The 27,015-nt window shown below is 40.3% G+C and overlaps 1 protein-coding gene across 1 annotated transcript in view; it reads right to left on the bottom strand.

The window, feature by feature from the left end:
- FLACC1 (flagellum associated containing coiled-coil domains 1) overlaps positions 1-27,015 on the bottom strand; it is a 47,488-nt gene that overhangs the window by 12,286 nt on the left and 8,187 nt on the right. Inside the window, exons 4-12 of the mRNA XM_070732064.1 lie at positions 25,326-25,383; positions 19,349-19,488; positions 14,988-15,008; positions 11,369-11,462; positions 10,136-10,197; positions 9,086-9,183; positions 6,439-6,491; positions 4,087-4,186; positions 3,261-3,364 (exon numbers count right to left, since the gene is read on the bottom strand). Of these exons, the coding sequence (XP_070588165.1) occupies positions 3,261-3,364; positions 4,087-4,186; positions 6,439-6,491; positions 9,086-9,183; positions 10,136-10,197; positions 11,369-11,462; positions 14,988-15,008; positions 19,349-19,488; positions 25,326-25,383 (730 nt within the window). The remainder of the gene's footprint in view (positions 1-3,260; positions 3,365-4,086; positions 4,187-6,438; positions 6,492-9,085; positions 9,184-10,135; positions 10,198-11,368; positions 11,463-14,987; positions 15,009-19,348; positions 19,489-25,325; positions 25,384-27,015) is intronic.

Below are 27,015 nucleotides of genomic sequence, written 5' to 3'. Positions count from 1 at the left end.
TGTGGCACCAAATGAAGTCTTGGTGTACATCTCTTTTTATGGAGCTCAATTCACACACTGACTAGCTATGCACTAGATCAGTGATGGCTAATCTTTTTTCCCTCGGGTGCCGAAAGAGTGGGTATGCACACTATCATGCATGCGTGAGTGTCAACAGCTATAATTTAATGCTTGGGGAGGGTGAAAACAACTCCCCCCCAGAGGCCCTCTGGAAGCTGGAAATGGCCAGTTTCCCAACTTGTGGTGGGCCCAGTAGGCTCGTGTTTCACCCTTCCCAGGCTCCAAAGGCTTCCCTGGAGCCAGGGAAGTGTAAAAACGCCCTCACCCATCCCCTCAGAGACTTTCTGGAAGCCAAAAACACCCTCCCAGAGCTACGTCTGAGCCAAAATTCAATTCAATTCAATTTATTAGATTTGTATGCCGCCCCTCTCCGTAGACTCGGGGCGGCTCACAACAATAATAACACAATATATAACAAATCTAATAATTAAAAGTCATTAAAAAACCCTTATTAAAAAGAAACATACACACAAGCATATCATGCATAAACTGTATAGGCCCGGAGGAGATGGCTCAGTTCCCCCATGCCTGGCGACAGAGGTGGATTTTAAGAAGCTTACGAAAGGCAAGGAGGGTGGGGGCAGTTCTAATCTCCGGGGGAAGCTGGTTCCAGAGGGTCGGGGCCGCCACAGAGAAGGCTCTTCCCCTGGGTCCCGCCAGACGACGTTGTTTAGTCAACGGGACCCGGAGAAGGCCAACTCTGTGGGACCTAATCAGTCACTGGGATTCGTCCGGCAGAAGGCAGTCTCGGAGATATTCTCGCCCGATGCCATGAAGGGCTTTATAGGTCATGACCAACACTTTGAATTGTGACCGGAAACTGATTGGCAACCAATGCAGACTGCGGAGTGTTGGTGTATCATGGGCATACCTAGGGAAGTCCATAATTGCTCTCACAGCTGCATTTTGCACGATCTGAAGTTTCCGAACACTCTTCAAAGTTAGCCCCATGTAGAGAGCGTTACAGTAGTCGAACCTCGAGGTGATGAGAGCATGACTGACTGTGAGCAGTGACTCCTGGTCCAAATAGGGCCGCAACTGGTGCACCAGGCAAACCTGGGCAAATGCCCCCCTCGCCACAGCTGAAAGATGGTTTTCTAATGTTAGTTGTGGATCGAGGAGGATGGCCAAGTTGCAAACCCTCTCTGAGGGGGTCAGTAATTCCCCCCCCCCAGGGTGATGGACAGACAGATGGGATTGTCCTTGGGAGGCAAAACCCTCAACCACTCCATCTCATCAGGGTTGAGTTTGAGTCTGTTGACACCCATCCAGATTCTAACAGCCTCCAGGCTCTGGCACATCACTTCCACTGCTTCGTTGACTGGACATGGGGTGGAGATGTACAGCTGGGTATCATCGGCGTACTGATGATACCTCACCCCATGCCCCTGGATTATCTCACCCAGCGGTTTCATGTAGATATTGAATAGCAGGGGGGAGAGACCGGAGAGGTAGGAGGAGAACCACTGAAGGACCGTGCCTCCCACTCACAACCCCTCCAGCCGGTGCAGAAGGATACCATGGTCGATGGTATCGAAAGCCGCTGAGAGGTTGGGAAGAACCTGTCCTGGGCCCGCCAGAGATCGTCCATCAATGCGACCAAAGCAGTTTCCGTGCTGTAGCCGGGCCTGAATCCTGACTGCTGAGGGCTACTTCCAAGGACCGTTGGAGTTGGAGTGCCACCACCTTCTCAACAACCTTCCCCATAAAGGGAAGGTTGGAGACTGGACAATAGTTAAGAATGGCTGATTCCAGGGAAGGCTTCTTGAGGAGGGGGGCGCACAAGTGCCTCCTTGTAAGGAGCCGGAAAGGACCCCCTCCCCAGAGAAGCGTTGACAATCTCCTGGACCCAGCTCCGTGTCACCTCCCTGCCGGCCGAAATCAGCCAAGAGGGACACGGATCCAGTAAATAGGTGGCGGAACTCACAGCTCCAATGGCCTTGCCCACTCCATCAGGTGTCACCAGATCAAACTCTTCCCAGACAGATGGACAAGTACGGGCCCCAGTCACCTCGACTGACTCAGTGAAAAATGTGTTAAAGTCCTCGACACTACTCTGCAAGTGCTCCCCAACTCCCCACTGATTAAGAAGCTGGCCGGCACACACATGTATGTTAGAGCTGAGGTAGGGCAACAGCTTGCATGTCAGCAGATTTGGATCTGCGTGCTACCTGTGGCACCCGTACCATCGGTTTGCCATCACTGCACTAGATTAATCTACCATAACTTGTATAATAATTCTACTGATAATAGTAAAAAAAACAGCTTACTAGTAAGTTTCAGTAAGTTTACATCTTACTTAAAACTTCCATTCAGATTAAAACTCAGAGCCTTAAGTTGCTTCCCAATTGGACTCATTAATGCAATAGTGTTAATCTTTTTCAATTATTGAAAGGAGAATGAAAAAATCAGTTTGAAATGACCCAATGAGATACTTGCAGTATTGACCTTCCTTACTTGTTAGGTATCTGCCCAATCATAAAATCTCATGTAGTAACTAAGCCATTTTACAATAAATACAAAATTTAACACTTTATTGCTTCCTGCTTGCTTCATTAATGTCTTTATTTAATTTCTATCCCTATCCATCTCAATCAACGACCCTAGGTGACTTACCATTCCAAAACTCAATAAAAATTCAAAAACGTTCAAAATAAATATGCACAGTAGCCAAGATAGTTAACCAGTTAAAAATAAAGTGAGGAAATGGAAGTTTTAATACCTTCAGTGTCCAAGCTCAAAAACACAGTTGGGTTTTAAAGCCTTATGAAAGGCCAAGATGGTTGGAGTCATTCTAATCTCCAAGAAATGGATGGAAGGAAGGAAGGAAGGAAGGAAGGAAGAGGGATGGATGGATGGATGGATGGATAATGGATGGATGGATGGATTTCTGATTAATTATTCCTGAAGAAATTTTGTTCCACTCAGGAGCAAGCTTTAAGGTTTGTGACTTTTTAAAATTTATTTATTTAGTGCTAAATAAATTCATTTAGTGCTAAATAAAGTACAAAAATGAGAACAGTAAGTCAGGCTATTATAAGAGAACACGTTTATAGAGGAACACCACTACACATCATCCAAGCAATGCCTATTTGCAACAATCATACTGGCTGAGATTCATACGAAAAAGCTTTTAATTCAAGTTACAATAGCCTTCTGTACAAAACAAAGCAACTTTGATAAGTAGGAAATGCACTTACTTCTCTCTCTTGTTCATAATGTTTGCCTAGCAAAAAACTGTTATTCTGAATAATCTTCTTCTGCTCCTCTAATTCCATCTCAAATCTCTTTGTTAAAGATTGCTCTGAGAAAAGAATAAAGGTTTTTTTAAAAAAAATAATCTATTATTTAATTGTATTATGGTTGAGTCCTGGAAACTCTCATATGAATTTAGCATGGTAATTTAATATAAACAGCCATGTATGCAGCACCCATATCATAACCTCACTAATATATTTTCCAAGACATCCAAACATATGCTCCTATTGTATGACGAGACTCCAATCATAAATGAATGTGGCAAAATTCTGTGTGCATAATTTTGCATATGATATACTAGTTTTATGATTAGTATTATATTTTATAATGTTAATTACCAGTATATTATTATCATTACTAATTTTATAGGAGTTGTGGTGGTGCAGTGGTTGGAATGCAGAATTTCAGGCTAATTATGTTGACTGCCAGGAGTTCAATTCTGACTGGCTCAAAACTGACTCAGCCTTCCATCTTTCCAAGGACCCAGATTGTTGGCTTACATGCTGAGCCTGTAAACTGCTTAGAGAGGACTGGAAGGCACTGTGAAACTGTATATAAGTCTTATTGCTATTATAACCTTATTTTAGATGAGATTATACTATATATTACTATATATACATGTAAATAAGGCAAAACCTCTGCAGGATTTCAGTGTCCTTGCTTATTTTCCTGAAAATTTGCTATGGGATTATAAAATGCTGAGGAAACAGAAAATAGTGCTTTGATTACAGTAGTACAAGACTAGTACTGTACTTTCCTTTTACTTACTTTGTTGTAATAATGCCTTTTCTCGTTCAGTCCTCTCACTTTTTTTCCATTCAGCCTGTCTTCTCAGCCATTTTTCTTCCATTTCATCAGAAATGCTATCCTACCAAAACAAGCATGCAAATAAAACCACCAATCAGCTTGAAACATACATAAGCAACCGTTTTGCCTATCAATGCATTAAAATAATTTGTTTATATTAAACAGGATATTGTGGTCCAATATAAAAAATATATTTCAAAAGTCATCATGAGTTTATGCTCATTGAGTTGGGTGGATTATCTATAACCTCATCAGCATACAAGAGGACTTAAAATTGAATAATTTTCTTCCACCTGAGACATTACATATTGTTGTGAATGGTCCACGACCGGGTCAGTTAATCACAGATTCTGAGGAGGATGAACTGGGGCCATCTTGGTACCCTAGGCCAGTGTTCTTGACAACTGAGTCAGAGAGTGAGACTGAGTGAGAGTTGGAACATGAGAAACCTGAGAAACCTGAGGAACTTCCAGAGACTGTAGAAACCCCAATGATGGTAATATGGAGACATAGGAGATCAGGAGCCCCTATTAGATGTCCGGGTCAGAAGATCAAGAAGCAGACAGGAATATCTTTATGGGAAAAAAGTTCAGAAACTTTTCCCCCATAAACTATGAAACAAAGTATAGACAGATATATCTCTAAGAAACAGTTGACCACACCCAGGCAGTATATAAAGGAGGATTTCTGGGTAAAGAGGTGTGGTGTTCCAATGCTACCAAAATGTTTACTACCACACTGTGGGCGTTGCTTATGCAGGATGCCCCCGCATTTTCTTTCAACATCTTTCAGTGCAAAGAGGGGCGGCATACAAATCCAATAAAAAATAATAATAAAATTGGGTTCTGTGGGATGGAGCTCCATTTTTGCTACCCCGCTGCGTCCCCCCCCATCTAGGCAGTAGCCCACCCCTGAACTTTCCTAATGGTGGCAGTCCTAGACTTGGGATTCCAGAAATGCTTCGCTGACAACTTGCTATTATTCTTCTAAACTCATGGGGCAGAGATGCAGCTGTGTGAGCAAAACCTGGAGAATCGTGAGTGTGTATGTGTGACCGAAGAAACATTATCTCACTGAGGAATATGTTAATTAGCTTTGAATTTTGGTGGCTGTTCAGACTTTTATCTCTTAGTCAATTTATCATGGAAAGCTGCCATGATGGACTGGAATGCCTGAATTTGCTTGTATAAATCCTGTTTCTCATATAAAAGTGTTTTATTTGAAATCTCGATGCGTAGATTCTCCCTTTGTTCCAATCTGCGTAGGCCAGAGAAGAACACATACATTACTTTTTTAACCATGAACACCATGGGATATTGAGAAATCACAAGAGCTTTTCACCAAAGGTGAAAAGTGTCTTTTTCCAGGTTGGGAGGGAAGAGTTATAAACCACAGGTTCAAGCATTCATTTAGTTACTGCTTCAGTTACAAGGGTGCTGGAAAAAGTGATTTATGACCATTTTTCACAATTATGATCATTGCAATACCCCCTAGTGATGTGATCAGAATTGGGATGCTTGGCAGCTAGTTCCTATTTTTGATGTTTATGGTGTCTCAAAGTTGTGTGATCACCTTTTGTGACTTTCTGACTAGCAAAGTTTTCCATTAGAGTTTTTCAAAAGGACAACTCTCAGAAATAATTCCTGTCCTTGATGTTTATGGGATATTCATCAGGAATCAGGGATAATGTTTTACAGTATGGATTACCTCCATATTTTCTTCCATTTGAGATTCCATAAGGAGGAAAGGCTTAACCGTATTTTAAAGTATATCAGATTCCATCCTGTACGTTGCACCATGCAATTTTGGGATGCTTTACAAGAGTATCCCCATATGGACTGCCTTGCAGAAGTCACACATTGTGGGAAAGCCAGAGCCAACTGAAGGTTCATGTGAAAAGGTGTCTCTGTTGTACCTCCAAATTCTAAATTAGAATTAGACATTAGAACGGCTCCCACCCTCCTTGTCTTTCGCAAATTACTCAAGACCCAGCTATATCGCCAGGCATGGGGGAACTAAGACATCTCCCCCAGGCTTTTATGTATGTGCTGTATGGTTTTAATTGTTGGGGTTTTATATATCTTTTTTAATATTAGATTTGTTCTATTGTTATACAGTACTACCTTTTATTATTGTTGTGAGCCGCCCCGAGTCTTCGGAGAGGGGCAGCATACAAATCTAATAAATTATTATTATTATTATTATTATTATTATTATTATTATTATTATTATTATTATTATTATATGGCTCTTAAAACCACAGGTTTGACAACCCTACTTCACCAATTCTTAGATGGCAATTTAAATCTTTACCTGGTACATACGAAATGCATTCTTCAAGTATTTGTATTCCTTCTGCATTGTAGCTGTGGGTGGGAAAAAAGGGAAGAAGTAATTTTATTTATTTATTTATCTATTTTATTTTGTAAAATATGCATTGGTAGTATACACATTGTTTATATACATGAAATGGGTACTAATAAGAAGCATATATTGGGTAAGGTCAAAAGTGGATAGTCTAAGGATAAAGTTTTGGGGATTTGGTGACGTAACTACAGAGTCAGGTAGTGAGTTCCAGGCATTAAATACTCAGTTTCTACAGTCAAGTTTGGAGCGGTTTACTTTGAGTTTGTATCTGTTGTGTATTCAGGTATTGTTGTGGTTGAAGCTGAAGTAGTCATTGACAGGAAGGACATTGTAGCAGATGATTTTATGAGCTATACTTAGATTGTGTCGAAGGTGACATAGTTCTAAGCCTAGGATTTCAATTCTGTTTGCGTAAGATATTCTGTTGCAAGTAGAGAAGTGGAGGGCTCTTCTTGTAAAGTATCTCTGGACACTTTCTAAAGTATTTATGTCCAAAATGTGGTGTGGGTTCCAGACAGATAAGCTGTATTCTAGGATTGGTCTGGTGAACGTTGTGCATGCTTTGGTTAGTAATGTGATATTACCGGAGAAGAAGCTATGTATGATTAGATTAACAACTCTTGAAGCATTTTTGACAATGTTGTTGCAGTGGGCTTTGGTACTTACGGTAGGTCATTTGATATGAGGATTCTAAGGTCTTTTACAGAGTGAGGGTTGTCTGCAAGGTCTTATCTATTCAGCTTGTATTTGGTGTTATGATTCTTTTTGCCAACGACAGAGAATTTGTTGGTTGAGATTTGGAGTTGCCAGATGTTTCACCATTCTGACACAAAGTCCAGGTCTTTTTGGAGGATAGCAATATTATTGGTGGTGTTGAAGAGTTTTACATCATTGGCGAAGAGAATACAGTTGCTTGCAATGTGATCACAAAAGTAATTTATATAGAGTATGAAGAGTGTTGGTCTAGTATGCTGCCTTGGGGTACACCATTGTTAACAGGAACAGGATTAGATAGGGTGATCCCTATTTTGATCACTTGTTGTCTGTTTGACAGAAACGCAGTTATCCAGTCATGTAGGGGTCCAGAGATGCCGTAGGATTTCAGTTTTAGAAGTAGTTTATCGTGAACACTGAGTCAAAGGCTTTACAGAAGTCTATGTATATTGCATCTATCGATTTGCCCTGATCGAGATGTGTAGTCCATATGTTTTTGCAGTGTAGGAGTTGCAGGTTACAGGATTTTTTTTCTGAAACCAAATTGTTTGTTAGAGAATAGGTTTCTAGTTTCTAGGTAAAGGGTAATGGGTTGGTTTATGATTGATTCCATGAGTGCACATGACACAGCATAGAGAGATTAGTCTGTAGTTTTCTACCAGACTGAGATCTCTTTTTTTGGAGATAGGGATGACTGTGGCTAGTGACCATAGGTTTGGTAGGGAACTGGTCCTGAAAGATTTTTCAAATATTATGCTTAGTGGTTCAGCTATGGGTGTGGAGAGGGTTTTTTTTAGGAAGTATGCACATGGTCCATCAGGCCCAATTGATAGGGAAGGTTTTAGGCCATCTAGTGCTTTTTCAACATTATCTTCAGTGAAGTCTATTTGTGTTAAATTGTTGTATTTGTGATAAGACTAGGGAATTTGGGCATGAGCTGTTACTGTTTACATAGACTGAGCCAAAGAATGTGTTGAAGAGGTTAGCTTTGACTGTTTCATTGTAGCATTCTTGGTTGTTGGGTCCTTTTAGTGGTGAGATGGGTGTTGAGTCCTTGAGTTTTTTATTTACAAAGTTGTAGAAGGCAGGGTTGGATTTGGTGCAAAGAAGGTTGTTGGTTGTGACAGTTGAAGCATTCCATCTTTATTTGGTGGCATATATTTTTGTAGCAGTTTTTGAAGTTGGCTACATAGCCTGTTTTGTTTTTTGGATTGTAGCTTCCTTATTGTTATGAGTAGTTTGTTTTTCTTGGTTATGGTGGTTATTGGTGGTACATGTAATCTGATAGTTCTTTTGACTTCGAGCAAGAAGTTGTTCTAGATGTCATCAACAGTGTTGCAGCCCGAGAATAGAGTTTGCCAGTCAAGAGTTGAGAGTTTGGTGTCTATGAATTCATAGTTGGCTTTTTTAAATTGTACTTGGGTGTCCCATTAATAAGGTGATTCTTGCAATGGTGTAGATTGAGGCTAATGTCTATCATGCTGTGATCACTGTTGGAAGAGTTCTTTTACTTGTAGTCCATCAATTTCACATTTTCTTTTGCAGAATATGAGGTCAAGTCACTTGTTGAGTCTAATATTGTTCGTTACTAGTTGGTCAAGTCCTAGATTGCTAATAGCATTGTATAGGGTTGTATGGATGGAGTCCAGTTAATGTGAGGTAGATTGATATCTCCTAGAAAGATAAGGGGGCATGGGCAGGAGGCTGCCCACATGGGCAGTGAGGTTAATTTGTTCGCATGTGTGATGTTGTAGTCTGAGACTCTGTAGTATTGTCCATAGCTACTTATCTATTTCTAATTTCCTTTGTGAAACAACTCTGTTTGCTGAAGTTCCATGCACATGTAGGCACGAGACAAATAGATAGCCCTGCATCATACCCAATTTTTCTTGCGCAGTTGCCCTCTCATTCCGCAACTCTTTCTTATACCGCTCTTCCAGGTTATTCAATTGTATTATGTGAAATCCTTGAATCTCCCTGCCAAAAAACATAACAGCAAAGTAAGGTAAAAGAGGCACCTCTGCACTTGTGGTCTGTTATGTCCTCTAGTTAATACATCTTCATAATAAACTTGAAGAGATACACACAGTATCTCTGGTAATGTTGTCATGGTGAGAAGCTATTCTCTTGTACAAATCACACGACCTGTGTTTTCCAAATTACTATACAATCTTTCATCACATCTAAAATCATATCCAATCTGGTTATAAAATATCCTTTACATTTCAGGAAGAACTCCTTAGGATGACTTAAATACTTTATGGGGTAAGGGAAATCTACAAAAATCTGTACATTATCTAGAGAGGTGACAGCAAAGCAGCACTAAAAGTATAGAAGAAACACACACAAGCGTGTCTTAGGCTGGAGAACTAAAGTAAGGAAGATCAGCCTTTCATGTATCCTTCTCTTTGTGGTATTCTCAAAAGGATCCAAACCATGAGATCAACTCAATGTAGATAGTCCTTGACTTACAACCTTTCAGCCCAGCTAACAGTTGACTAGAGCTGGTAGAGAATTCCACAAGGAAGCAGGAAAGCCCATAGCCTCTGTCAGTTGTTGACCAGGCTTCTTTTGAATGCAACCACACAAGGCACCAGGGCCAAATATCTATCTTCAGGCCATCTATCATAATCCATATCTTCTCAAAGCCAACCCTATCTAATGTTTGGTGGGATGCGAAGGAAGGAAACAAAAAAAAGTCAGCAAATTCCTGTTCTGTACCAATGTAAATAGTCTATGTAAATAAATTATGTTAATCCCTGTTTGAATTTGCCGATTTGCATAACCCAGCCATGATTGGCAAAGCCACGGGTGGAAAAATACAAACGGCTATCAAAACCGCGTCTCCGGCAAAGAAGCACTTTAAAAAGAGAAACCCGAGCCTCAAGCTACATGCTTTAGCCGCAACATCGAATAAGGACCGCCAGACCTCATTTTATTGTCATGTTCCTCTTGCATCTCATTGCATTTTTCTTCCATATCTTTCTCCATCTAGAAAAAAAGAAAAAGATAATTACATTTAATAAGTATTTTCCTAATGGGTTTATTTAGTAGTGTAAATTTATACTGTATATAGATAGCCAGGGCAGTGCTTAAAGACACAAGGCTACACTTGAGGAGACTGTGAATTCTAGTCCTGCTTTAGTCACAAAGCCAGCTGGTCAGTCTCCCTCAACCCTCAGAAGAAGGCAATAGCAAACCACTTTGCCAAAGAAACTGCAAGAACATGGCTGAAATCAAGACTAACTCAAAGGTGCATAGTCCAAATGTGCGTAAAATTTTATCTGCAACCAAGAGGCTACATACATCCCATCTCCACAGTAATTATATCCATTAGTACCTTAGCTTTAGATATGTCTTTTAAATTCAGTTCACCTAATTTGATTAAGGTGACCAGACATCCCACTTTGGGCGGGACAGTCCTGCTTTTGAACAATTTGTTTTGCATTCCATCGCCTTTTAAAAAAGTCCCGGAGAATATAATGTACAGTTCTGATTGGTTGGGAGCGCCTGATGCTAACGGAAGCTTCTCCGCGCCGTGCCAAAAATTAAATGGAGGAATGGAACAGAACAAGTGGAATAGGCTGAAAGAGATTGAGGGGAGGCTGGTCGGGGTTGCTTTGAGGCATCGTGGCCATCGCTCACGGCTTTTGCTCGGATATGTTTTCAACTTCTCTCTCCTACATTTGGCAGTAAATAAATAAATCTAGCTGAATCTTTCCTCATTCGGTGGAGTGGCCAAGGATTTTTCTTCCTCCCTGCCCTGCCTCCTCAAATGAAAGTACAGACCCCTGATATAGGTCGACCACATGGAATGTGTGTGGGAATCGCTCCTCGCCCGCCCAGCCTTCCTTCCATGCCTACAAGACGGGAGCCCTGAGCCTCTCCGCGGACACCACCGAAGCAGCCACCTCCTCAGCAAGCGGCCCTGCACCGTCTGGACCAGGAAGAACCACACCCCTGCCCGTGGCCACTGTCCTAAAGGTATTTTTACACACACACACACAAAATCATCCATGCTCCCCCCCCCCCCCGCCAAACATGTCCCGCTTTACCTAAACTATAATCTGATCACTTTAAACTTGATAGTAATTGGTTTCTGGAAGGGGACCAAATAGGTTCCTTCAACCACTACTCCCTCTCCACAACCAATAAGATTCACCTGTTTATGTGTCACTTCTTGATCTCGGCGCAATTGCTCTATAATAGCTGTCAGCTCAGAAATCTGTTCAACTAAATCAGCAACAACATCTTCCCTACAAAATATAGGGTACAAATTGTTCCAGAGAAATAATAATAATTACTTTGAAATGTAAAATTATTTGAATTTAAATGGATATAACTGAATTATTGCAATGTGCTCTACTAGGAGCTTCCCTTGAAGACCATTCAGAATGTACAGCTGGTAGAAAATGCAGAAGTGCCAAGAGTAATGAGTGCTTTTGGGTATGCCCAAAGGCATCACTACTATGTGAGCTGCATCGCTTGACAGTCCAAGTACAATTCAAGATGCTGGCTATTAACTATAAAGCTCTTGGCATATAATGGATGGGGGTAGAATTCACTGTTAACACCCAGCAGGAGAATCTCAAAAAACCTCTGTCACCAATAGGAGTCAAACAATTGGCCTTGGTGAAGGACAGATTTATCAATTTCTTATTTTTCTTGCCAAAAAACAACAGCCCACCAAACTACAAGGAGATATAGAACCAAGTTTGTGGGGAACAAATGTTCTCCAGGAGCTCTCCAATTTGTTAAATTAACCTTAACCTTACCAACTTTAAGGTAGATGGACTTCAACTCCCAGAATTCCCCAGGTTTGGAGACAAATTGAGCCAAGATAATGTTTGCAACCAGTCCGAGTTTGAATCTAAGCCTGCCACAACCCTAATGGGTTATGGTGAGGTAATAGTGTTAAGAGAAGATAAAATACGTCTTGAAAAAATGTGCAATAAAAATGATGCTATGAGGTAAGATGTATGGTGAGTTCCAGAGGTTGGCTCCTCCCAGTTTGGACCGGTTCACCTGAACTGGTAGCGACCCACTGGTGATGTCACGATGATGTCATAGAAACTGTTTGGTCAGTGCTGATCCATGGGCTTCGCCATCTTTTTTTCAATTTTTTTAAAAAAATCTTTGGAGCATGTGCAGAAACCAAGTTCTAATATCATGTATATAAATATTGTTATAATTTTGTATACCACCAATATGTACTTGACAAAACAAAAAAATAAAATAAGATTTTGCTGCTTGGAAATATTAAAGTCAATCAAAAATACAGTATATTTTTACATACGATAAGACTAACTAGATATTATCACTGATGACACAAGCAGAAGTTTAAAAGAACCGGGGTGGCGCAACAGGTAGAGTGCTGCACTGCAGGCCACTGAAGCTGACTGTAGAACTGTAGGTCAGCGGTTCAAATCTCATCACCGGCTCAAGGTTGATTCAGCCTTCCATCTTTCCAAGATGGATAAAATGAGGACCCAGATTGTGGGGGCAATATGCTGGCTTGGTTAAAAAGTGCTATTGCTAACATGTTGTAAGCCGCCTTGAGTCTAAGGAGAAGGGTGGCATAAAAATTGAATGAATGAATGAATAAATAAATAAATAACCCAACTATTTATTTTTTATTTATTTTTATTTATTTGTTTTTTTATGTATTGGTGGTATACAAATAATTTTTTAAAATTTGTTTTATCAAGTGCATAGTGGTGGTATACAAAAGATAACGATATTTATATACATGATGCTAGTAAGAAAGAAATGTTAGGACACGGGACCGAAGGCATACTGGTGCACTTATACACGCCCCTTACTGACCTCTTAGGAATCGGGAGATGTCAAGGGTAAAGTTTTGGGGGTTAGGTGATGATACTACAGTCAGGTAGTGAGTTCTATCCACCGGTTATTACTCGGTTACTACTCAGTTGCTAAAGTCATATTTCCTGCAGTCGCTTTTAATACGACTGTTTGAATCTGTTGTGTGCTCATGTGTTGTTGTGGTTGAAGCTGAAGTAGTCATTGACAGGAAGGGCCTTGTAGCAGATGATTTTATGGGCTATGCTTAGGGCGTGTTTAAGGCAACGTAGTTCTAAGCTTTCTAAACCTAGGATTATAAGTCTAGTTGCGTAGGGTATTCTGTTGTGAGTAGAGGAGTGGAGGGCTCTTCTAGTAAAGTATCTCGGGACATTTTCTAAAGTGTTTATGTCCGAAATGCGATGTGGGTTCCAGACAGATGAGCTCTATTCAAGCATTGGTCTGGTGAAAGTTTTGTATGCTTTGGTTAGTAATGTGAGATTACTGGAGCAGAAACTACGTAGGATTAGGTTAACAACTCTTGAAGCCTTTTTGGCAATGTTGTTGCAATGAGCCATGGCACTTAGGTCTTTTGATATGAGCATTCTGGCAAAATGATACCATGAAAAATCAGAAGTAACTAAACAATAGAATATGACAGAGAACTGGTTCCTGCATGTAAACAACATATTGGTTTAGTTTTTCTTTTATCATTTATCCCAGTGGACTCAATTTTTTTTAAAAAGTGCTTGGGAGATTTGGAAATCTGATTTCTGTCATTCAATCTGTAAAAACCTCTCTAGATTACATCATTGCCACATAAATGTGCGATTCAGCCTGGACTTGTATTTGAAACTTGGATTACTAAAGTTCATTAAAAGATTCTGAATGAATAATAAATAACTTCCAAGCGCTAATATATATAAGAAATAGTCGGAAATACCTCCCAATGGCAGTTTAGCTAGATAGATATAGTAAAATACAGTTCCTCTGACATTCTTATTTGAATTTACTAATAAGTAGTAATACATTCTAAAGAGATAATTCTATCAATCTGATACACTCAAAATGAAATTGAATAGGACAGTTTCCCATTTTAATATACACTTTTAAAACAAAAACAAAGATCATAACAATGATAATGCATGTCTCTGAGAATCACTATATCCAGGTAGCAAGTCTGATGTCCTCCCCAGGTTCCATAATAACTGCTATGGGCAGTGAAGGGCTACCAAAATTTTTACTACCACACAGTGGGGGTGGCTTATGAAGGACGCCCTGCATTTTCTTTCAATATCTTTCAGTGCAAGTTGGGTGCTCTGGGGCGGAGCTCCATTTTTGCTACCCCACTGCATTTCCCCCCATCCGGGCAGTAGTCCACCCTTGGCTACAGGCCATGTCAGCTAGGTTGCTGTCCAGACAAATGGAGAATATCAGATTGCCTATCAAAGTGCCATACTAGATCTGAAACAAACAGAATGAAAGGGGCTAGTAGTCCAGTTCAGACATTTTATGTTCGTGTTCTCCTTTTAACAAAAAATCTCTCTTTTCAGTCAACAGCAACTCAACATTGGAATCTGAAATGTTTTCCAATTTTACAGCAGGGAAACAGTGCTGTAATATAATTTATATGGCCTTCCTTACCTTTTTTTGTAAAAGTGATGAAGCTGATCAAACTGTCCATCCTTACTCCAGAGCAGAACAATATACACAAGAAAACTCAAATACGTGCACCAGTGCTTAACACCCAGATTTTTTTATAGAAAAAGAAAGTTTTTCCAGGGCAATGGATTTGGTACACTGTTCCTCAAAATATGTTTTAAACTCAGATTGAAATAGACAATAAAGAAATTAGATTAACTCAGATTAACAAAATACAGGATTAAAGAGAAGGAAACAGAACAGAGGATACACTTAGGCACTATACTGATTGCAAACCAAGAAAACCATAAGAAGCAAAAGACTGTATCGGTGCTTACGTTTCAAGCTTAGGTGGAGTACTGCAAGGGATGACAAAGGGAAAGGGAGAGAGAGAGAGAGAGAAAAGCAGTATAAATCTTCATTGTGTTCTATTAAATATATTCATTTTATAAAGTCATTGCATTTAAGATGTAATCTATAATCATGTGTGTATATAAAAACTATGGGCTGAATTTTGTGGATTACAATATTTTGCAAATTCTGAAGTCTGCAGGCATAACGTAATTACAGCAATTATAAGCATCATGTCTTAATACAACACAGGAATTTGGGAATGTTATTAGAGCTTTCAAATTGAGACTCAGATCTGTAATGGAGCATAAAACAAGCGGAATGTGAACATCAAATGATTGAGACAAATAATTAAATTGCCTCAATTACCACTATTATATAATATATATTTTATTTAAATCTCTAGACAATCCCATTATAGTGGAAAATCATAGCAGAAAACCATTCAGTTGAATCACACATTGAATCAAAATCTCATTTTAAAATGAGCTGTAAATGTATTCAGGCTAAATTTGAGAGTCAAAAATGACATGGGAATTTAATTAAAGGATTCTCTGAAGGTTTCCTTCGGGAACATACATTTTCCTAACAAAAGATGTAAGAAATATCCCAAGCAGATTACAAACAGTTTAAGGGTTTTGTAAGATAGGAAATGCTTGTTTTCTTTTTCTGGGGAGTGGGAGCAGTGGGGGAAGGAAAAGAAAATTACATAACTGGTGTCTAGTCACTTCCACGATTAAATTCTAGATTTCTTCCTAGATTTCTATAGGCACTCTCACTTTCACTGTAGGACAGAAAAAGTCATCTATTCTGAATTTAATTCTTTTGTATTTATCATAACAAGACCTAAGGTGTAAGCCACCACGATGCCAAAATGCTGAGAAATTGGCACTGATGCAGAGATGCACATGCCATTATGACACGGGTGGAATGCTACCGGTTCAGACCGGTTCAGGAGAACCGGTAGTGGACATGTGGCCTGGGTCACAGAACCGGTAGCGACTGCTGGCTGGCCATGCCCCTGAACTGGTCCCTTCCAGTTGCCACTTGCTCACCCCAACCTGCACAGTTTCTACAAAGGCAGAGCCCCCCTCCTCTGCAGGGTAATCCAAGGAGGGAAATGGGATGCTGCAGAAAAGGCCGCCTTCCACCTGGGCCTGCGTGTTCACTCTCACTCTCTGCATCATCTGGCAACCCCCCTGGCCCAGGGTATCCAGAGGGACTTGGCTCATCCTCCTCAGAATCTGACGTGACTAGAGGTGGACAAGGAACGCTCACAATAAGCACTGCTCTAATGCCGTCATTCACTTTCTTCTTTCTCCCACTGTGACATGAAAGGAACGGTGACGGGGTTGCTTTGGGCAGGCGGATGTCTGCAGTGAGACGGTAAGGGAGGGTGAGGAGAGCAGCAGCAGCAGCAGCCCCCTCCATGTGCAGCACATGCAGGTGGTGAAGGTGGGCAAGGCGGCCCCAGCTTGCCTGTTGCTGGGGAGGCACAGTGATTGCTCGGTCAGGATGGCCTGAGGGAGAGCTGCATCACTCTCTCCATCTGCATCATGTTCTGCTCCAACCAGCCACACGACTACAAGTGCAGCGACCTGGTGAAGATGAAGAACTATCTGCACTGGCCCTCCTGGGTAAGTGCTGCTGCCCAGGCCAAAGGGAAAGCTCTGTGGTGGCACGGACAGGCCTGTCCCTCTCCACACTTAGGAATCTACTGCCCCACTAGCCAGTGGTGGCTTCTGCCCTTCTCACTTTGCTAGTGGGAAGCAGTGCTATGTCTGAGCCTCCTTCTCCCGGTGACCCAGACTTCACAGGCCAAGTTCCCCCAGGTGCCAGTGGTCAAAGAGAGGAGGCAGGTATCCGGGTTGAAAGCCAGTGGCCTGCTTCGAAGCTCCAAGCCCCGCAGAGCCGGCATTGGTGGCACGGATAGAAAGCGGACTTTTCTGCAGCATCCCCCTCCCTTCTTTGGATCGCCCTGCTCGGGGGCTCTGCCTTTGCAGAAACAGGGCAGGTAGTTTGTACAGAGCATTGGGGGGGATGTGCAGCCCTCTGGGATGGAGAGAAGGCTCCAAGGATTACCTGGGCAGGCAAATCAGATGGTGGAGGGAAACTCAAAGCATTGAGGGTTTCAGAAGGACAGAATGTGCTTCAGAATGTGCAGTTCCTGGCTCTAATGGTGGGTGGCGTGAGTGACATAAAGTATCAAGCCACGCCCACAGAACCAGTAGGGAAATTTTTTAAGATTTCACAACTGCATTTGCAAAAATCTCTGATGCAGATTTGTAAATTGTGTGAAAATAAAGATAATTAAGTACTGCTTGTTGAATAGGTCAATAGAAGAGGCAGGACACTGATTCAGTCAAATAGCAACAGCTTTTTATTAAATAAATCAATACAACCCAGAAACCAGCCTGTCTGACAGCTTGCCCTTTTATAGGGAGCTGTCAGATGACTCAATGAAATTAAACTATTTTCCCACCATATTGGTGGACCAGAGGGAAGCCTTCGTTCTGTAGGCTTCACTCCTTCATTAGTCTTTAACACCACTCCCCTCTAGGATAGGGTATTGGCCTACCACAGGCTGCTTCAGCCAATGTAGTCACGCAGGTAGGCGGGGCAACAGTGGGTTCATTTTGACCTGCGCAACTTAGTTGGAGGGATGACAGCAGCCTGGTAAGGCAGGTCTGCTGCTGCTCCCACATCGACCAATGGAACTGCCTGGAGCATTTCTTGGGGCATGGCCACTTTTTCTGAAGCTGTTCTCTGAGAGCCATGGCTAGATTCCCAGTTCCTCAGGTGCATGACCCCGTTGATTACTTGGGTTTGAGACCTCAGCAGGTGGTGTTTCAGTTTGTTGGCTAGTGGTTATAGGGACTTGGCTTTTTTCAGTTTGAGTTTATTTCTGGCTGCCTTAGAACTGAGGTTACTAGTCAGCCCCAGAGTTGGTCTATGTGTCTTCTGCATTGCTTACTGGTCTCAAGTTCTACTTGATAAGAGCGAGGTCCTGTGATTTCTACCACCTTGGTAGGGATCTAGAGAGCACCCCCAGCATAGTTGTGGGCATATACTTTGTCCCCTAGGCTGAAAGACCAGAGTCTTCTGGTCAAATTGGTGGGCACTTCAGCATTAGAATTTGGATGTAGGTAGTTCAATTGTGATCTGAGGAGGCGACCCATCAATAATCCTGATACTCCTGTTTGTTGTGGCGCTCAGGTTGAACCAGGACGAGGAATTTATTGATTCTGGCTTGCCAATTTCCTGGGCCCATTCTAGAGAGGGTTTCTTTAGTGGATCATACCATTCTCTCTGCCTACCCATTGCTGGCCAGATGGAATAGTGTGACTAGGGTATGTTGGATTCCCTATTTTGCCAAGAATATTTCAAATCGAGTGGCTGTGAATTGGGGCCATTGTTTGATACAAGCAGGTATGGTAGACCATGGGTGGAGAAAAGTCTCCGTAAGACTTTGATGACTGCCTCTGCTATTGTAGAGATCATAAATATTACCTCATGCCATTTCGAGTATGTGTTCACAACTATTAGGAATGTCTGGCCCTGGAAGGGACCTGCAAAATCAATGTACATCCTTGCCCAGAATGTTTTTGGCCTCTCCCATTTGCACACCGGGGTAGAGAGTGGAACTGGTCTGGATTCCTGACAAGGTGTACAGACTGCAACCAATTCAACGAGTTCCTCGTCCATTTTCAGCTACCAGACATAGCCCCTAGCAAAAGCCTTCATCCTGACCATTCCAGGATGTCCCACTGATAAAACCTCTAGCAGTGGTTTCCTTAGCTTTGGGGGTACAATAACATGATCCCCCACCCCCAACAGTCAGCCTTTAATAATGTGCAATACTTCATTGTAATTCCCAGCCAATATGGTCTTTATAACCAAAGACTATATTGACTGGGAATTACGATGAAGTCTTACAAATTATTAAAGGCTGTCTGTTGGCGTGTGTTTGTGTGTGTGTGTATGAGGTTATTGTACTCCGAAAGGTAAGGAAACCAGTGCTAGAGGTTTTATAAGTGGGATATCCTGAAATAGTCTGGAAATTACAGGGGTAGTAAAATTTAATACATTAGGAAGGCAGTCTGTGGATGGCTGCTCTATTTGACCTTTGCCCTCTTCATCCATTAAAATAATTTTCTGGGAATGTTTGGAAACACTTGCAAAAAAAATATTCAGAATTCTTTCTCAAAATTTGCTGGGAATCTGTATAAAGAAGTGGTTTGCATTGTTCCACATAAATTAAATAACAAAACACTGATAACATATCACACAGCAATAAATTAGGAATTATGCAATGTAAATACATCATCCGGACACTATGTAAAATTACCCAGGAACAGTAGTTTTGATGGGTTCTTCTGTAGGCTTTTGTTTCTCAAAGAATTCTTCACCCAATGTGACATCAATATGTTCCTTACTGTGAGACAAGGTAAAACCAGGCGTAATTTCTTCTTCAAACACTTTGGATATCTGGAAAACAAGTAACCTTAGAAGAATAGTTTCGAAATCCAGACCAGTTATATGCTTCTTACAATTGAATGTATTTAAAGCATTTTGATCTGGCTCTTTAGCCTTAGGTGCTGTCTTCTCATAAAATAAGCCAGAATTATATGCTTTTGGTTCTCCTTCCAAATGGGAAAGCTGAGGTGTGCTGTCCTTTAGTTTCCTAATCTTAGGAAACCTCCAGCTGACTGATAAATATTTATTCCTGAAAAATTAATATTTTGACAATCTCATGTCTTAGAAAAAAAATCTGAAGGAAAGAAGGTATACAAAATAGACAAGAGTCTACATATTCTGGTTCTACTCATACAAATATCCTGCCTGTTCAGAAACAGTCATCCAATAATCATTCAGAACATTTCTTGCAAGGACCAAAAGAAAAACCAAAATTCCAAGCTGCTCACATAACAATATTTAAACATTAACAAATGGAAAAAAATGGTCACTTAATGAAGAATTAGATAATGATGAAATTGTGATAAAATTGAAACATGAAATAGACTGCACTGGACTGGAATAGAGTAGAGTAGAGTAGAGTAGAATTATTTATTGGCCAAGTGTGATTAAATACACAAGAAATCTGTGATACATAAGCTCTCACTGTACACACAATAGTAATAGATAGATCATTATCATAGTCATTATAAAAATACATTCATCACAAAACATTTAGTGATAGTCATGTATACTAAATAAGTAGTGTTGGGAAAACTGAACTTGCAAAGTTCGGGCTCGTGCCAAACTTTGCAATGTTCGGCATGCCGAACCCGAACTTTTTTTAAAGTTCAGGTTCGAGTTCGGCGTTCGGCCAAACACCGCAAAACGACGACGCCCAGGAGGAGAGTGGTAAATCCCATCGTGGGATTTCCCACCTTCTTTTGCTTGCGGCGCTGCAAGCAAAAGGAGGTGGTAAATCCCACAAAGGGATTCTGGGGGCGGGGCTTTGACATAATGGAGACTACTTCCTGGCCAGCCGAAACGGGGAGGAAGGAGTCTCCATTATGTCAAAGCCCCACCCCCGGAATCCCCTCGTGGGATTCCTCACTCTCCTCCTGGGCGGCGACCTTTCGCAGTGTTTGGGCGAACCCGAATTTTTCCCGAACTTTCAAAAAAAGTTTTAAAAAAGCACTGCTGCTGTTCAGGTTCGGGTTCGGCAAACTCACCCAAACTTCAAGGCAAAGTTCAGGTGAGTTCACCAAACCCGAACTTCCTGAAGTTCGCCCAACACTATAAATAAGCCATCAACATACTAGGATACTAATTACTGTATTTTTCAGAGTATAAAATGCACTGGAGTATTAGATTCACCTTAGTTTTGAGGGAGGAAAACAAGAAAAAAAGGCCTCTGCCTCCCATTAATTTGCCAAACAGCAAACAGCAAACAGCACAGATGATATACCTTGTTTGCTGCATGGGTTCCTAACCCATAGAAATAGCAAAGAATTTGGTGAAATGTACATTATGGCAGCATATTAATCCCACAAAGTTTTCTTAAAAGTAATCACACTAACTCCTCCCAATTATTTAACTAGATCTACTCCAAACATGACTAAGTGACGGTTTAAAGCTCAGCTGCCTTATCTTAATACTAAACAGGACACTGTTACATTTCAGATTATACTTTTACAGATCTTTAAAATTGAATATGGCTTTCTGGAAGTATTGTCTGCTATTTCAAAGAAGATACAATAGCACTGAGCCTCTTCAGATCAAGCATTTATTTTAAAAAGCTTCTTCATTTTGTTAAGTTAATAATAAAGTAGTCTTTTAAAAATAATTCTAATAATTTGAACATTCTGTATGCATTTATAGTTATTGATTTACCTCCTTGCAGCAAAAAACAAATAGCCAGTTTCAGCACAGTCTGATCCTTCCAGCAATTTGACTCTGTGCAGCTTTAGTTTCACTTTCATTTTAGCATGTGGGCTTGCCCACAACCTCAACCAATCAGCTGAGTGTTGGGAGGGAGGTAATCAATGACTTGTGTTAAGATGGCTCTGCTGCTGTTTGCTGCGAGGAAGTAAATTGCTGGCAGGCATAGACTAAACAGTGGGGTTGGATGGGTGGGACTACATTTGACATGTAAGATGCACCTAAGTTTTCACCCTCTTGGGGGGTTAAAAAGGTACATCTTATACTCCGAAAAATATGGTAAACAATTTTAATCATATGATTCAAGGAAAAAGTTATACTGTAGTCATAAGAAGATAAAGTGATAGATAATGGGGAAGATGAGAATAATAATGGTAACTAGATAACGTTTCAGTGTTATGGGAATTAGTTGTTTAGCAGAGTGATGGCATGTGAAGAAGGGAAAGAAGTGGAACGTTAATTTGAGAAACAAATATCTGCAGCAGAATTAGATGAGAATGGGAATAAGGATGAGAAATTAATGAATGAATCAGGGAGGTGTTCTTTAAGAAAAAATGCTGTCATGTACTGTCCCTATCAATGGCAAAACAAGATGAGGTGTTGAATATATATGTGTACACCTCTCATTTTCCAGACCATGATCCCCATCCCCTTCTATTAGGATATTTGATTATAAGGACTGCTATTACTCTTTCAGAACCCCATCTTTTCTTTCCTCACCAAGGCATCACAAATCTGTTATTTTTTTCACTCTGTGATGAACAGTGGGTCACTGTTTTCACTCAACGCATTATACACTGGAGGAGAAGCTGAGGGTAGAATATTAAATTTGAAACTGAGCTATTTAGAAATGTATGTTCTGTTTTAAGTGAGCCATCTTAAATTGTTCTTTTCTTTGCTAGGTTTAGATTTCATCTCAAAATGAAGCACTGCCTTGCACATTCTATTGGTTGCAATATTTCAAGTCTTGTGATATTTGCCTGGTGTCTTTGGGAACTTATTCAAGACCAAATGTGGCTTGCTTTCCATGTATCTTGCAATTGTCTTCTCTGCTTTAAGAATTGTCTCTAATAAGTTTAATATCTTTTCTTGCCAGAAGCATCCTCATGTCATATTTAAACAGCACCAGAAAAGACTTTTTCAGTAACTATTGCTCATATAGTTAAATTTCTTTTCTCTGAAGTTCTAGCCAAGTTCAAACTTTTAGTTCTAGAAACATAGAAGATTGACGGCAGAAAAAGACCTCATGGTACATCTAGTCTGCCCTTTCACTTTTTCCTGCATTTTATCTTAGGATGGAGATATGTTTATCCCAGGCATGTTTAAATTCAGTTACTGTGGATTTACCAACCACGTCTGCTGGAAGTTTCTTCCAAGCATCTACTACTCTTTCAGTAAAATAATATTTTCTCACGTTGCTTTTGATCTTTCCCCAACTAACCTCAGATTGCGCCCCCTTGTTCTTGTGTTCCCTTTCCTATTAAAACACTTCCCTCCTGAACCTTATTTAACCCTTTAACATATTTAACTGTTTCTATCATGTCCCCCCTTTCCCTTCTGTCCTCCAGACATATTGAGTTCATTAAATCTTTCCTGAGAAGTTTTATGCTTAAGACCTTCCACCATTTTTGTAGCCCGTCTTGGGCACCGTTCAACTTTATCAATATCATTTTGTAGGTGAGATCTCCAGAATTGAACACAGTATTCTAAATGTGGTCTCACCAGCAGTCTATACAGCGGGATCACAATCTCCCTCTCCCTGGTTGTTATACCAAGCATTCTAATTATTATTATTATTATTATTTTTTATTATTATTATTATTATTATTATTATTATTATTATTATTATTATGTCAATACAACACAGCAAACAAGATCACTATGCTGGATTTCGTATTTCATCACCAGTCGGGCGCTTCCCAAGCACCTAGGACTGTGTGATGTAGCGTCGAATTATGTTTGCCGATCCCAGTAAAGCAGCCTTTTGCAATTGACAGATGGAGATTTTGTCAATTCCGATGGTTTTCAAATGTCTGCTGAGATCCTTTGGCGCTGCGCCCAGCGTGCCAAGTACCACTGGGATCACTTTCACTGGCTTATGCAAGAGTCGTTGCAGCTTGATTTTTAGATCTTCGTATTTCACTAATTTCTCTAGCTGCTTCTCCTCAATTCTGCTGTCCCTTGGGATTGCAATGTCAATGATCCATACTTTCTTTTTCTCCACAATCAGGATGTCTGGTGTGTTATGCTTCAGAATTCGGTCAGTCTGAAGTCGGAAGTCCCACAGTAGTTTTGCTTGCTCATTTTGGACTACTTTTTTGGGCTTATGATCCCACCAGTTCTTTGCCACTGGTAGATGGTAGTTCCGGCACAGGTTCCAGTGGATCATCTGTGCCACAGCATCATGTCTATGCTTGTAGTCAATCTGTGTGATCTTTTTGCAGCAGCTGAGTATGTGATCGATTGTTTCATCTGTTTCTTTACAGAGTCTGCTCTTTGGATCGTCTGTTGATTTTTCAATTCTGGCTTTGACAGCATTTGTTCTAATGGCCTGTTCTTGTGCCGTCAGTATTAGTCCTTCTGTCTCCTTTTTGAGTGTTCCACTTGTAAGCCACGACCAGGTCTTTTCTTTATCCACTTTGTTGTTGTTGTTGTTGTAGTAGTTATTATGATTATTATTATTATTATTATTATTATTATTATTATTATTATTATTATTAATTAGATTTGTATGCCGCCCCTCTCTGAAGACTCGGAGCAGCTCACAATAGGAATACAAAATACAAATTCAATGATTAAAAAAGAAAAACAGTTAAAACCCCTTGATTAAAAACACTCATACAACCCAAACAAATCCTACCGCCTAACTGCACTATTCATAAAATCACTACCCCTAATTCCTTCTCTTCTGAAGATTTTGCAATCCCAGGGGACAGCAGAATTGAGGAGAAGCAGCTAGAGAAATTAGTGAAATACGAAGATCTAAAAATACAATACTCAGATTGAGGACTCCTTTTCCTCAAGTGCATTACTGTATTTTACATTTGGAAACATTAAACTGCAGTTTCCATTGCTTTGACCACTTATCTAGTAAAACTATATCATTTGCCATATTACAGATGCCTCCAGGAATATCAACCCTATTGCACACTTTAGAGTCATCGGCAAATAGGCAAACCTTCCCTACCAAACCTTCCCCTATATCACTCACAAACATATTTAAAAAAATAGGACCCAGAACAGACCCTTGTGGCACACCGCTTGTAACCAGTCTCTGCTCAGAATACTCGCCATTAACAACCCTCTGATTTCTATGCTTCAGCCAGCTGCAAATCCACTGAACTATCCAGAGATTAAGTCCAATCTTCACTAACTTATCTATCAGCTCTTTTAGTCCAGATAGGCAATATCCATGGCACCACCTTCATCCAACACCTTTGCGACATAGTCAAAGAAATCAATGAGATTAGTCTGACATGATTTGCCCTCAGTAAAGCCATGCTGGTTTGGGTCCAATAAGTTATTGGTTTTTAGGTGCTGATTTATCCTCTTTTTGAGTAGAGTCTCCATTATTTTAACTATAACTGATGTCAAATGGCCTGTAGTTACCAGTTTCTTCTCTACTGCCCTTCTTGTGGATAGGCACAACACTGGCCATTCTCCAATCACCAGGAACATATCCTGTTAAAAGGGATTGGTTAAACAAATCAGTCGGGGGTAGCAATGACAAATCTGAGTTCTTTAAGAACTCTGGGGTGGATGCCATCTGGACCCATTGCCTTATTTATCGTGAATCGTTCAAGTTCTTCTAAGACATTGGCCTCTGAGATCACTGGAGCTGAGGGTACTGGTTTGGAAAAAGCTGGATTAAAACATTTATTTTCCAAGTACAATCATAATGCATACAAAAATGAATAATATATTTTACTTACATCATGAGGCTCTCTGCTTCTTACTGGTTGCACATCGGCTTTGGTGGAAAATTTCACTCTGGAAGAAAAAAATAAGAGTATTTAGACTGTCAGGGAAAATAAAGATAAGTGTCAGAAATTTGATCTTTGCACAAAACTAGAAAGAATACTTACACATCTGGATGTCAATTTGGAAATGAAAGCTTAACAGAATAGATTAAAAACCCATCTGATATAAAATTACCTACTTATACTTTTGTAAGCACTTTTTGTATTCTCTACAAAAGCAAATTTGGTATGTATACTGCCAATTATTTTTTAAAAAATAAATACTGTAGTGCTTTATTATTTTTTCTAATGATAAGAAATCTATTTTCTCTCATCCTACCATAAATGTGTCATTCTTGAATTGCAACGTATTCCATCAGAAGATTGCATAAGAATTTGCTCAACATTTTTGTTAAAGATGTTTTTTCTGATTCTAGAGTCCAGTCATTACTAACTAACTAGCTTTCTTCAGCAGGAAACTAATTTAGTTTCACATTTTGCAAGGACAAGCAAGTGCATATGAAGGTTGCTGAATAATTTGAGAGCATCTTGCTTAGAACATCTGTTTAAGCTAAGCATTGTACAAAAGGCTTTAGCTGGTGGCCTTCTGAGGATTGTGCAGCTGTACTAAGTTTTATTCTGATGTGAAAATCTCATTCTGGAAAAAGAAGTAAGATTATTTAAAATACCATGGCAACAAAATTGTTTTGCTTAGGCACTCCTGTGAAAACCAGGACCTTTTGCATAAAAATAGAAAGGACATGTACAGTATTTCAGAAATTCATGAGAGTGTGCTTACAAGGATTTCAGCAAAGAAAAATCAAGGAATCTTGGAAACTTTCAACAAAATTAAAAGAATTAAATGCATAATAATTAAAATATAATACAGGGGTGTCAAACTGGATTTCTTCGAGGGCCAGATCAGCATTGTGGTTCTCCTCCATGGGCCAAATGAAGCAGGGAGAGACAGGACAGAGGCCTCCTGCTGGCCAAAATGGGACATGGGGGGCTGTCCATGTGTATCCTGCTTTTGGCTTGGAGGGCCTTCTGCTGCACCCTGCCAGCCAAAATGGGGCTCACAGCACCCTCATGCCCCATTTTGGCTGCCAGAAGTACCATGAGCTAGTCTTTTGCTATTTCCAGGCTGGCCCCATGGACCAAATTTAATAGGTTGGATCCAGCCCACAGGTCCTGCATTTGACACCCTTGGTATAATAGGTACTACCCATACTTCTATCTCCCTGAACCTCCATGGGAGGCAGTTCAATTATTTAAAAATAATTATTTTATCACCAACACCAGCTGTTATTCCCACAGAAAAGAAATAAATTCCTTCCATTGTCGCACCCCAATAGATAAATGTTCTTAAGCCAAGACCAGCAGCTGTGGATCACATGGGGGGAGATTCCCCCTGCAGTAATTCCTCCAACCAACAAGTGGCTATCTAAGATTAATTCCATAAAATCATTCAATAGTATTATTTTCTTTGATTTCTTCACAAAGTTAAAATACAACAATCAAATCTTCTCAAGTAATTCAGCAGTATATGAACAATCCATTTTCAATGCCGTTGTATATTAAAAATCATACAAGGGTGGACAAGAAAATGGAAACACTTGACTTTTTGGCATCATAATGTTTGCACATGTTCAAATCAATCAAA

Source organism: Erythrolamprus reginae, chromosome 1 (assembly GCF_031021105.1).
Source record: "Erythrolamprus reginae isolate rEryReg1 chromosome 1, rEryReg1.hap1, whole genome shotgun sequence".
Lineage (NCBI taxonomy): Eukaryota > Metazoa > Chordata > Lepidosauria > Squamata > Dipsadidae > Erythrolamprus > Erythrolamprus reginae.
The sequence above is the reverse complement of the archived record's forward strand: the minus strand, read 5'-3'. Positions and strand labels throughout refer to the sequence as shown.